At 44.3% G+C, this 12,644-nt stretch overlaps 5 protein-coding genes and 1 non-coding gene across 6 annotated transcripts; 3 read left to right on the forward strand and 3 right to left on the reverse strand.

Moving 5' to 3' along the window:
• Window positions 1-219: 219 nt before the first annotated feature.
• FA14DRAFT_128921 (uncharacterized protein) lies at window positions 220-4,509 on the forward strand (the record flags this gene model as incomplete). Its single annotated transcript, XM_025496881.1, has 5 exons — window positions 220-591; window positions 640-943; window positions 1,199-1,453; window positions 1,676-3,321; window positions 3,373-4,509. Coding segments are annotated over exons 1-5 (3,624 nt in total), but the record flags the coding sequence as incomplete, so codon positions are not given.
• A 536-nt stretch (window positions 4,510-5,045) lies between these two features.
• FA14DRAFT_118691 (uncharacterized protein) lies at window positions 5,046-6,725 on the reverse strand (the record flags this gene model as incomplete). Its single annotated transcript, XM_025496308.1, has 2 exons — window positions 5,046-5,924; window positions 6,021-6,725. 2 exons carry the CDS (start codon window positions 6,723-6,725, stop codon window positions 5,046-5,048), a joined length of 1,584 nt encoding a protein of 527 aa, XP_025356999.1.
• A 162-nt stretch (window positions 6,726-6,887) lies between these two features.
• On the reverse strand, window positions 6,888-7,007 carry FA14DRAFT_t16. Its single transcript has one exon. It is a non-coding gene; the product is annotated as a tRNA-Leu (tRNA).
• An 851-nt stretch (window positions 7,008-7,858) lies between these two features.
• FA14DRAFT_5444 (uncharacterized protein) lies at window positions 7,859-9,151 on the forward strand. Its single transcript, XM_025502510.1, has 2 exons — window positions 7,859-8,026; window positions 8,084-9,151. Exon 2 carries the CDS (start codon window positions 8,245-8,247, stop codon window positions 9,076-9,078), a length of 834 nt encoding a protein of 277 aa, XP_025357000.1. The 5' UTR covers window positions 7,859-8,026; window positions 8,084-8,244; the 3' UTR covers window positions 9,079-9,151.
• Window positions 9,152-9,247: 96 nt separating this feature from the next.
• On the forward strand, window positions 9,248-11,508 carry FA14DRAFT_159105 (uncharacterized protein). The gene is made up of 2 exons (XM_025498055.1): window positions 9,248-9,322; window positions 9,384-11,508. The coding sequence occupies exons 1-2, from the start codon at window positions 9,259-9,261 to the stop codon at window positions 11,138-11,140; spliced, it is 1,821 nt and encodes a 606-aa protein (XP_025357001.1). The 5' UTR covers window positions 9,248-9,258; the 3' UTR covers window positions 11,141-11,508.
• Window positions 11,177-12,448, reverse strand: FA14DRAFT_117274 (uncharacterized protein; the record flags this gene model as incomplete). Its single annotated transcript, XM_025496225.1, has 1 exon — window positions 11,177-12,448. One exon carries the CDS (start codon window positions 12,446-12,448, stop codon window positions 11,177-11,179), a length of 1,272 nt encoding a protein of 423 aa, XP_025357002.1.
• Between the last annotated feature and the right edge of the window lie 196 nt (window positions 12,449-12,644).

A 12,644-nucleotide genomic window follows, 5' to 3' on the forward strand; every position in this document is an offset into this window, starting at 1 on the left:
TGCTGTGATCGTATTGGGGAAAAGATAGATACCTGTAAAAGATATAGAGTGACACTTTTTCTTGAAGGGCCCCGAATAAATGCAAGTGAGCTAATCTCCCTCCCGCACCCTTTCATGCTACGCGTGTCATTGTTGGTACAATGTTGCACGCGTAAAGGCCAGCAAGAAAGAAGTCTAGTGTCACTTTCACAATCAACACTTTTCTCCAATCACCATAATCTCGTGGGGTGGAATGCAAGATTTGACCGCTAAACATTAAACAAATGAACAACTGCACAATCAGCTGATCTCAGCTCTGTCATTCAAAACATGAGCAACCCCGCTGAAACGGCCAGAGCGGCACGGAACGCAGCCGCATCATCAAGTCAAGAAGGTGCAAATCAACCATTACGATTACATCAAAGATGCGAATTGAGCTCGTACGGTCAAGGTGAGATCTTATTCGTCGGTCAGACTTCTTTCTCGCATGGAATCTGGGTCGGTATCGCTCTTGACGATACGGCAGGAAAGCATGATGGTGTAGTACAAGGTAAACGTTACTTTACCGCACATCCTGGGCATGGTATCTTTGTCCGTTCGAGTCAGGTACACGTACTACCGGACATGGAAGAGGAAGAGCAGCTGGATGAAGACGAACAGATTGAAGAAGCAGTGGCGCCACCCGCTATCTCCAGAGCTCCTCCTGCAGCAAATCGAATCCCAGCTTCCAGAAGTGGTCAGGTATTGTCCAGATCAAGTATTGCATCGACAAGTCGAAGTGTGAGCCCCAATAAACCTGCAGCTCGTGTCTCACGCCCTTCCAGCATTCTCCCACCTCCTTCGGCCGCTTCTGCGGCCTCTGCTTTTGGAGCGTCAGCTCGACAACAGGCTGGATCGCCCCAAAAGCGAGCTTCACTGGCACCAAAAACGCCTGCCAGAACAAGTACGGCAGGCATTGCCAGCGGTCGTGTTTCCACAGCAGCAAATAGATCTGCGGCTGCTTCTCCAGTGAAAAGGCCAATGAGTACCACTCGAACGCCGGCAACAAGTGCACGACCAAGCACTACCACCACAGCAGCTCGAACACCGGCACCCACACAAAGAACCACAATCAATCAAGCAAGATCAGCAGTGCAAGCAGGTCGTGCTCCAGATGCGGCAACAGCTAAAGCAGGTTTACGACCTGTTGCTAAAACGAGAACCTCCATGGCACCACCAGGTGCTTCTACTTCAGCCTTGAATCCACGAACACCAGCACGAACGGCCACTACGGCTACAGGAAGAGCACCTCAGTCTACCGTTGCAAGAAGAGCAGTAGGAACAGCAAGCTCGACTCCCGGTTCGACTACTTCTCGAGCAACACCAGCCAATCGAACACCAAAGACGACAGGTACTTCATCTTCCCGATCCAGCAGACCTCCCACATCTTTTGATGTAGGCGAGGGAGAAGACGATGACGATTTGATGGCGATGAGTATAGAAGATGCAGAAGGAAGACCAGGAAAGCAGTCCATGACAAAAGAATCAACAAATGATGATGAAATAGATGAAGATATCCTTGCATCTCCTTCTTTACAAAGAGCTGCAACATCGCAACCACCTGATCACATGTCATTAAGTAGAGGTGCATCATCTCACGCATTGGCAACTCGTTCGACCGTTGATCACACTGCATTACAACGCGAATTGGATGAAGTACGTGCAAAGTTACGCATCGCTGAGAAGAAGCGTGAGGAGGATCGAGAAACGATCCGCGAGGCGGAACGTATTCAACAAGAATCAGAACAATTCTTGGTAGTAAAGCCAAAGATGGCAGCTAAACAACAAGAACTGCAGAACGAATTGAAAGACCTTCACAGACAAGAGCGTGAATGGAACACCTTCAAGGAAGAACATGAAAGGGAGATGGCGGAATTGACAGATCAAGTGGAGATACTGACGCTCGACAAAGAAATGGCAGAAGAACGAGCTGAAGCTGCATCGGAGGAACTGCAGCTACTGAAAGATCGGGTGGAGGAATTGCAACTTGATATTGAAGTCTTGCGGGAAGAGAATGCCCGCTTCGAATCTGGACCAGTGGAAGAAGGCGAGAAGCTATCGGTGGGATACATCCAGCTGGAGAAGCAGAATGAACGTTTGAAGGAGGCACTTTTACGGTTGAGGGATTTGACAGCTGAATCCGACAGTGAGCAAAAGCAAAAGATTGCAGCGATGGAGAAAGAATTGCGCGAGTTGGACGAAATTCAGGCTTCGTACGAATCTACACTGGCCAAATTGGAACAATCCGAAGCATTACTGGAAGATCTGAAGATCCAATTGGATGACGCATTGGGAGCCGAAGAAATGCTGGAACAATTGACAGAGCGCAATATGGCCTTGCAAGAGAAGAATGAAGAATTGCGACTCATTAATGAAGATCTGGAAGCCTTGGAAGAATTGAATGACGAGTTAGAAGAGACGCACATCGAAACCGAAAAGCAGCTTCAAGAAGAATTGGATTTAAAGGAAATTGAATTGCGTGAATATCACTTGCGCAACGATTCTTTAGAGGCCAACATTGTGGATTATGAAAACACATTTGTTCAATTCCGAGAAGTTGTTCTGAACTTGCAAAGCGAAGCGGAAACGTTGCGAAATGACAAAGAGACTCGTGACGTGGACAGAGCTGCTGCCGCCGCTGAAGGACAAGCGATTGCCAATTTGAACTTGAAATTGCAATCTTCAACTATGAAATCGCAAGCCAAGACGATTGAGCTGGAAATAGGCAGATTAGAAGCATCACAGGCTAAGCGTCATTTGGACATCACGAGCGTTTATCTACCAAAGAAGTACTTTGAAGATGACAAGGATGCTGTCGAAAGCTTGTTGTTCTTCCAAAGGATTGCAACAAAGACTGAAGTGATCAAGACTGTAGTGGAGAGCAGCACCGATATCGCTGGAAGCTTAGTGGGCGTGATCGATGAACGCTTGATCACAATTTGTCGAATGAGACATTCACTTGCTCACTTTATTGCCTCTTCACGTCAAATATCTGCTTTGGTTCAATTGGCTTCCATTCCTACATTCTTGAAGTCTGGCAGGATGTTTAAGGAGCTCGTTTCGATCGAGCGGACAATCGATCAACACATTGATCTTCTACGTCGGGAAGAATTGAAAGAGGATGATTGTGCAAAAGATTATCGCAGATTTGTGAAAATGCTAGAAGACTTTGAATTTGCTCTTCTGGATGGCAGCTCAGAGTCGATCGATAGCGATTTAGCAGCAAAAGAACTGGGATCGGCGACGTTGTTCGATCTGGATCTTGATACGATTGCTGCTGCTTTAGGATTTTCAAAACAAGCAGTCGCTTCTCTCTACAATGATTTCAACAAGCAGACAGAAGCTTTACAAAAGCAAATTGGTGATGGAGACACATCAGGACTTCTTCCCACCGGTGATATTGACATGCGCTTGAATGATCTGGATATCAGTGAAGTCTTGTTCACACCATTGCAAGAGCTCATCAACCATATACGATCAACGAAAGTGCCTGCACGTAAATTGTTGCGCAGACTGGCAGCTTTGTATGCTAATGACGAAGCGGTCAAGATGGAAGCGATTGTCAAGTTGCCTGGTCTGGGCCACTGCAGTAGTCAATTGGTAGCATTTGCATCGATGCTGGCAACGTCTTTTAACGAATACGTAAGCAGTGTGCGAACGAACAAATCGACTTTTGAACTTAAGGATATCTTGGCGCTTGTCTCAGAGGCTGCGAAAGAGGCTATGAGCTCGGCAAGTAATGAAGACGGATCAGCCCAAATGAGCACATCTCTTGCCGCTCGTGCTGCCGCTGCCTGGAAACCGAGCTTGACGGAGACAACAAATTTGGGTCAAACAGTGACCGAATTACTCAATGCTGCTACTGAACAAGATAATGTTCACAAGATATCAGGAGTTGCTCCTTGGCTTGGACGAGTGGAAGAATTCCGCCAAGAACAAGATACTGCAGCTGATACACAACGAAACTACTTGAAACAGACGGAGGATTTACGTGACTTGTACAAGCAAATCAAAGTACGCGATGAAGTCATTGAAGAAAATCGAATCAAGATTGAGCGAATCGCAAAGCAATTACAAAGGAGCAGACAGGATAACGAAACAGTCACTACTCTACGCGATGATTTAGTGGATATGACCAAACGTATGAAAGCGTACGAAGAAGGAAATAGCGCTTTGCAACAAGAATTAGAGCAATTGCAAATTCAATACGAAAGAGCTGTCAATGATGGTGCACGTACGACCGCAGGGGAAGGCGCTGCTGCAAATGCTCCTTCTTCGGATGGTGCAGTCCCTACACTGCCCACCAATCCAACCACGATTACGCCAAGTGGATTCTTTAATCCCAACATGCCTACAAGTGGTAATTATGAGGTTTCTTACTTGGTGGATCAAATTGAAGCTTTGCGCGGTGCAATACGGTATTTGCGATTGGAGAATGGTTTGATAAAAGGAAGGGACTTGTTGGCACAGGTTCAACAATTGCCTGCACTTGCTCCTCGTTTGGGACTTCAAGATTTGGCTCAGGATGTTGAAGAAGTACCTCAATCCAAAGAAACGGCGGAGTCTGCTCAACTTGGTCTACCAAGATCAAAGAAGGAAGGTCGAATCGAAGGATTGGGAATGCCCAAATCAGCACGCGCAAACAAGACTGGCAAGAGTGCTATTGATGCACGTAAACAGGCAGAAAATAAACGATTGGTACAAGATTGGATTCAAATGGCATCCAGTCCTCGTGTGATCACATTACCGCCCGTTTTCACCAAGCAGAGATCCGTGGAGGATGGAAGTACAGTCAAGACGATCAAGAAACCATGGATGCCCTTAGCCCAAATTCCCCATGTTCAATTTGATGAAATGATCAGACAACGGAAGAAATTACAGGCACGGATTGAAGAACTTCAGCAGAATGGGAGACAATACACCAACCTCATTCCCAAACCTTCAACGAATGCATCGGTACGCACTTGATCTAATATACCCACGCATGTAGCTTATACATTTCTATTATTAATATATTTGATAGGGTCTCATCCCTCCAACTCTTCTTCGTGTACATTGTGTGGTAGTGAAGGCCATCCCACGTTGACATGTTTGACAGCCAACGTTTTGGGATTGACAAGAACGATAGATCCGGATGTACTGAATTTTGGTAAGAGGATGACGCGAACCTTGTGACCATTTGTACCGTGATAGAGACGTGTGCTGAATTTATCTTGATTGCCAACGAAATAAACATCTGGTGCAGCTTCGATCAAGAATGGGTCTCGATCATTTAGAGGATAGCAAGCCAATGTATCAGGCGCAGTCGGTGCGATGTGACCCCAATCCAACGTATTGCAAGCTGCGTCCAAACGAGATTCCGGGTCAGTTTCTAGCATGTATTTAAAGATATCATCGATATTCTGGCCAGAAGTACCCAAGAATTTCTTGCCTGCCAAACCGAACCATGCCGGATTGGTCTCCCGATGTAGACCTGAGGAAGGGGAGCTCTTTGGCAAAAGTGCAAAATGAAGAGGTTGTTGTGGTAGAGCAATGCTCGTTGGATCATTCGAGCCGGGTAATAAGTGCACATGCATGGAAGACACCAAATCAGCCAAAAAGTCATCGAAAGTTGAGGTAGGGTAGGCATCTTTGCTTGCTGGAGGTCCAGATTGATTGTTGCGTGGTCCAAGTGACTTTTCGTCATCATTGCGTGGAGCAGGTGCGATCGAATTTCCTGCAATCACCAAACCCACCACCTTTTCTACCTTGTCATCACTTTCCACCGCTCCTAGCAGCCAATCTGTCAGTAGCATCGATCGTAGCTCTGCTTCGGCGAATCCCATCATGCTCTCATTCTCTCTGCTTGTGATTCCATTTTGTTTATTTTGTCCTTCCGTCTTGCCTATGAAATCTGTCTTTGCTGGCTCGATATTCAATCCACTCACAAGTGCGACCCATTCGCCTTCATTAGCGTCTTCGTCCACATCCATGGCATCGGCATTGCTCTCCTCTTTCTTTACTTTGTGTGTCCCATTGCCATTTGTTTCATTGGGTGGTGGTACCCCGGCAAAGATCGCATCTGCAACCTCAAAATCACCGGATCGTGTTTCCGTTCCTAGAATGGCAACCACCACTCCCGTCACAAGAGCACTTCTCAGATAGCCATCTGGAGCCAATCCATCACCAACAAGACGCACACGACCACTTTCGTCTTCGACAAAAAATTCATCCCTTTCCGGGTCTGCATATCGTTCGTTTGGCGGTTGCGGGGGTAGCCATTGTTCTCTCGTCAATTCTTCCAAGACGTCTGGTTTGAGATGCATGCTACAATAGATTGTACCAATCACGAAACAAATTTTACCCTGTTTGACATCGAGAATTCGCTTGACATAATGTGCCGTAGGTAAAGGTTCCTCCCTTCGTCCACGTTTGCGTGATCTGGAATTGGAAGAAGTACTTGCTGTACTTGCTTGACTTTCTTCATTTACTGCACTTTCCTCCTCTTCGTAGACTCCTTCTGTCCACCTTCTTGTTGCTGCTGCCAATAGTCTGCCTTTTGGATGTTTCAACCTTCTCAATCTGTAATCGTACAATGCTGAGTACTGTAGATTATACTTTCTTGACGCAAGCGGAACCAGTAATGGTTCAGCAAGGTCAGTCAATGCATCGTATTGTGCTTCACTTCTTTGCACAGCTTGACTTTCCTCTGTGTCTGTCTTGACCATTGTCAACCTTTGACCAAACTTGGATGATGTGAAGTGAAAGATGTGATGTTTGATTCGCTGCGCGAAAAGTGTTGATCTCCTTCTCGTAAATTAACGCGTGAGATATATCTTACGCGTCTGGGCGTGTAAATCATCATTCTGCAAAAAAGCAAAAAAAGTGTTTGATGAGAGTGGGGTTCGAACCCACGCGCCTAAGCATCACGGTTTTTAATCCCTAGAAAACTAGGACATGATGCAAGTCAACACCTAAACGTGACCCCTTAACCTCTCGGGCATCTCACCTTTCCCAACCACCTAGTGGCCTCCCGTTAGGGTATGAACTATTTGGCTAGAGGGGAGTTATCTTTTTGTCACATCTTTTGCTGTGACTAATGACGGGTCTTCATTATGCTCAAATGATCTTGAGAGGCTAGATAGTCAGCATTTTTTAACAGTAGTAGCGCAGCGCTACGCACAAAGGCTTATTGCGGATCCAAAGTTATGGTCCTTTCTTCTTGTCACACAATTTTGGCTGCGTAGAGGGTGTGCATCAGAACCCTAATTTAATTAAAAAAAAAAAAAAAACATTTACGCTTCAAGCCAATTTTGAGGGTCGTGGGAGGGGCCCGAGCGTGGATACAGTAGAACAAGTTTGTGTGAGTTGTAGAGTTTAACTATTTCCGACTACCATCCGGTACTGTAATCAGCCAAACTGCTGGTCTTAAGAACACAAAGATGCTTCCTGTAGAAGTATGGAGGTGAGTCTCTGAGAGATTTAGTACTTTTTATATCTGCCCACTCATGAATTTCTGGGACAAGTATCATTATAGGTTACGCCAGAAAAGACGCTTCCAGCACAGCTTATTATAAAAGACATCAAAAGCAACCGCAACCCTTCGAGGCTCAGTTCAACTATAAAGGTGACCCAATGTGTGTTTATCGTCATTTATGCCGGGTAACCCGGCAAATTACTTTGGCTCAAGATTGGATGGAGGTACACCTGAACGAAGACAAAGATTTTTGTTCGTTTAGGGATTGGTGGCATCGTACTGCCTTCGTTCATCTTTATCTTCAACACGTTCGGCTTATATACGTGAATATGAACGCCGGGTATCAAGCCGAAGATTCAGACGAATACCATCATTCAATGCATAGACATTGCAATAAAACTAGTATACTTTTCAGACTTTTTAAAACGCTCCCATCTGGTCTTGAAGTTATTTGTAAGGGAGACGGACTCAAATCAAGTTTTTTGAATACTTATTTCGAAAATAAAATGGCAAAAAAGTTTATAGTCTGTCTTACAGAAATTGATGATCTTGGTAAGTTATCAGACGTATATATTTTTACCTATACTAAACCTTTTCAACTTCTTTCAGTGAATCCTAAAGGCACTATGCAAGATTGCCTCAAATGACCCCTATGTCGGGAAACAAGTCTTATTACGTTAGATCCTATCGGTATAGTTTTTGGTCGTTTCGATTGGAATTACTCGCCGACGAAAGTTAAACGCAGGGATATAGATAATTATATTCTTAAAATGGATCAAGACGCAACTTTTGGCGTTTACATAAGACCTCATCCTAGCGAGGAAGATCTGCCTGGAGACTTAAACAACGTAAAAGTTCCATACTTACCGGACGGTGAAGTCGATTCCGAGTACTTATATGATTCGTGTTCGGATATATTTCTCGACCCTGAACTATTTTCCGGTTACGCTCGTAAGCTATTCCGAGTTCTACTGAGAAATGTTGAACACTATAACGTGCCAGGTTCTGACGAGTCTGACTCTCAGCATTGGCAGCCAGTCTGCCGCTTCAGTTCAAAAAGTATAGGTATGATCACGTTGAGAAGTGCGCTGCCTATCTGGATTTTTGCAATCGAATATTTCGATCCCTGGGAGCATAAACATGTGGAATTAGAATTTACAAAAGAAAGAATTCTGTCTTATATGAACAAAAAGCCTCCAGAGCGTATCAAAGAAATAATACGTCAAGATGCAATCGATACGAGAAAGATCATCGTGAATCGGGCTGAAGCAATTAAACAAGTACGGATTAAATTAACAAAAGCTCTTGAGGGGATAAATAACACAATTCGAGAAGATCAAATGACAACTATAGAACAGTTAATCTTAGTATCAGCGCAAGAAATCCTTCAAGAAACTGCCTTGAATCAAGAGCTGGAAGAGAAATTTATGATCTCGCAGCCATTAGAATATTTTGATCTTTCCAACATTTTTGTAAAAATGGATGTAAGCGATCATATTCGTCAAATTGCCCACAATCTCGTTCAAGATCAAGAGCTTCGACTTTCGTCTGCCAAAATGTACTTGTCGATAAAGGATGCGTGTATGGGGTCGGGTAAGTCATAGGAAACGACAAAAACATGATTCGAGATGTACATTTTTAAATCGTAAAATGAAAATGAATAATGATACCTTATGATGATGGAGTGCATGCAATAAGGACGCGTTTAGTAATTTACGCGTAATTTAAGTGAAGAAGTGTTGGTCTTTTGTTGATTGCATTTAGTCAACCATCATCAAACAAATATGAAAGCAGCGCAATTAGAACTGCTGCCAATCTCTGATGATGAAGCAAAAGCATACAAGAATGGTGAGTGATGATGGAGTACTGCATGGCAAACATTACAACTAACACAGATTTGCGCATTCAGCCGGAATACAGGATGTAGGACAATTGCTACAGAAATCGGAGAAAGAATTGAATGCACTCTTCAATCGAGTTTCAAGCGAAGAAAGAATAGCATACATCACCTCGGCAGCACATGCTATTCAAGCACCAAATGCAGTGAGCGCTTTGGATCTATTGGAAAAGGAACAAAATCGGACACAAGATGACAGGGCTTACCCTACTGAGCAGTGGAGGTCCACCGGAGATAAACACATCGACCAGCTTCTTGGAGGAGGACTACGAGAGGGCGCATTGACAGAGATATCGGGAAGGTTTGCCACCGGAAAGACGCAAATCATCCTCCAATCTGCAATCTTTACCGCCTTAGCGTTGACCACGGCAATACATGCGACAGAGACAACACCAGCACAAGAGGAAAGAGAAGACAGCTTGCTCAATATGATACAAGGTGTGGGAATCCGACCCGCTGACCAACAAAGGTCCGTGGTCTTGATCACTTTTGATGGCCAGGCAGAACAAGCGACCTTGGTTTGGAGAATGCAGCAAATGTGCGATGCAATGATTGAAGAAAGGTATCTTATGGCAGAGCAAGTTCGTAAAGCAAGGGAGCAAGAAGCACAAAAACACATTCAAATCCAGCAAGGCGATACTCGAAAGCCAAAAAGACGAAAAGGTGCATTTGCTTCCAGTGAAAAAAGATGCTACACCTTGCAAGAGGCACAAGAAGCAGCTAGAACAACTCTTTTGCAGAATGTGAACCTGGATAGTCCACTTTTGTATAACATGCTAAACTATACCATCACGGACAGGATACCTGCCTTGATTGAAGATATCACAAGCAAAAAGTTATCGCCTTTGGGTCTCATAGTATTAGACGATCTGACGAGAGTAATCAATGAAGGTGCAGATCTAATACGTGGTTTGTACAATGGGCCAGTGGCGGTGGCCCGATCGCAGATAGGTTGCGAATTGAGCGATAACCTCAAAAGGCTTGCTATGATGGACCAGAAAAATCCTTCAGCTGTTATGGTTGTCAATCATGTGATAGACCCGCAAGATCGACATAAAGAGGCAATACGTACATGGCTGGAATCCAGAATTGATGAAGTGACTTCTTCCACTCAAAAGAGTGCGTCTGTTGATAACACACAGAAGCAGCCAACTTTCAAACCCCAACCGACTCCCAAAGGCCAAGATGCATTTCTCAGTCTTCCTTTTCAAGAGCTTCAATTTGCTGGCATTATGGCAAATTTGGGAGATATAAGAATGAACAAGTATTCCAAATCATCTAAAGCTGAACTGATAGAAGACTTCATGTCAGACACGCAGATGGCATCTATGGGATTGAATTGGGTGAACGGGATCAATGTTCGAGTGATGCTTTCGGTAAGCCCACAGAAAATCCCTCTTCCTCGTCATCAACACTTTCGACTTGCCGATTCAAATCTGCCGGGAAAGCATTTGTTTGGTATTAGAAAGGCTACGGTTGTCTTGAATCCATTCGCACCAATTCAAATTGGGCCACAAAGCAGCGTTGACTACATCATCTGCCCTAGTGGCGTTCATTCACTCAAGACTCTTGGCATGGACTCAGAAGAGAGCGTAATAGAGCCAGTCAACGAAGATAGAGAAGATGAAGAGAACCTGTGGAAGTCTGTTGGAGACGACTACGGTCTAAATGAGGCTGAATGGGATGCCCAAATGGTGGCAGCGACACAAAGGATAGAAGAGGAACACGCAATGAGACGAAATACTACTACGGATTCATTTGTATATTAGAGCATCATTGTTGTTTCTGTCATAATTGTAACATAATCATCTCGTAAGCCAAGCGCCTGCATCTTTGAAGCTTTGGATCACCTCCTTGACTGTATCTTCGTCAAATTTCTCTTTTGCTTTCCATCCAAGAATCTTTTCCGCCTTTGTTGGATCAAGCGCTTCAGCCTTCTGGGCAAGATCTTGAGTGCCAAGATAACATGTGTGTGGGGTATATCTGATCGGGGGATCTTGATTGGGATATATTTCAGCTACTGCTTCTGTATGCTTCTCATTTGCTTCGTCCACTACGCTATTCAAGTTCAACTTAGCCCATGCATTGATTGCAGCATTGGTAAAGCCAGTCTGAATATCAAATACTTTTCCGATCACATCAAGAATCTTTCCTTGTGTCATGTCATCCTGATCAGCCAAATTGAAAACGGGTGCAATAGGCGTCTTTTCAGGTAGACAAATATTCTCAATAGAAGCATTTTCGGCAGACTTGCTCTTGTCGACAACTTCGCCAATCTTGCCAACATCCTTCGGTTTGATATATGGGAGAGATTCTCCTGCAATCTTGTTGGCTTCTTCTCTTGATCGGCTGCTCATCCATTCTGCCGCTTTCCAAGCACCTCTGCACCAATCACGAGAATGCAAAGTGTGTAGCCTTAGATCCGCTGACCATAGAAGTCTGAAAGGCTCTTTGAGATGAGCGTATACCTCACCCAGAGCGATTCGTGGAGTGACTGTGCCATGGTATTGATGCGGTCCAAACACATTTGCCGATCTTAGAATGACCAAAGGTAACGTTTCATTTATTGCTGCTGCCCTTTCTGCTTCATAGTAATAGTATGCCCGAGCTGTTTCTGCACCTTGTCCTTGTTCTACCATAAAGTTTTCCGAGTAGTTAGTCTCTCCTGCCTTACTCAACCAGAATGGAGGTGTATCGCGAATGTATGCTTTGACACCTTTTTTGCTAGCAATCTTTGCAAGTAGGCCGGTCAATTTCGTAGTTCTTTCCAACAAGACTTGTGCCGGTAACATATGATTCACTATACCTTCTCCGCTCAGATCAAAAACATAATCGTACTTTATCCCATTTGGTCCTTCAAACATTTTTTCTGCCGTACTTTGAATGTTCAAATTTGCTTGTATATGTTCCACTCTACCTTCTTGCATGGCTTTCAGCATTTCTGGCTCGACATAGATTGTCCTCGCTGTTTCCGTTACCAAGAATTTGTCTGCTATTCGAATATGACCAATCTTTGTTTGTGATGCAGGCAATTCGTTCAGTAAGAAATGAACGAGCGATCGACCAACATGTTGCATCCCTCCCAGTATCAATACATTTACCTGTTCTTGCGTGTCGGTCATGATTGACTGTTTCGATGATGAGAGTCAATAAATGAGAAGCGCTTGTCCGAATACAGATCTTTCCGCTTTATCCAAGCACGTTCTTTGATTGGATTGATTGATTAGACTTTTGATCGACAATCTTTGTGGCAATAAGTAGTGCCTTACATAC

The sequence above is a fragment of the Meira miltonrushii genome, assembly GCF_003144205.1.
Source record: "Meira miltonrushii strain MCA 3882 unplaced genomic scaffold FA14scaffold_1, whole genome shotgun sequence".
NCBI lineage: Eukaryota > Fungi > Basidiomycota > Exobasidiomycetes > Exobasidiales > Brachybasidiaceae > Meira > Meira miltonrushii.

What these genes read in the sequence shown, in the direction of transcription:
- FA14DRAFT_5444 (XM_025502510.1), top strand. Translation starts at nt 8,245, where the DNA reads ATGGATCAAGACGCAACTTTTGGCGTTTACATAAGACCTCATCCTAGC.
- FA14DRAFT_159105 (XM_025498055.1), top strand. Translation starts at nt 9,259, where the DNA reads ATGAAAGCAGCGCAATTAGAACTGCTGCCAATCTCTGATGATGAAGCA. An exon ending in AGCAAAAGCATACAAGAATG is followed by an intron (nt 9,323 to 9,383) that starts GTGAGTGATGAT and finishes TTGCGCATTCAG; the next exon opens with CCGGAATACAGGATGTAGGA.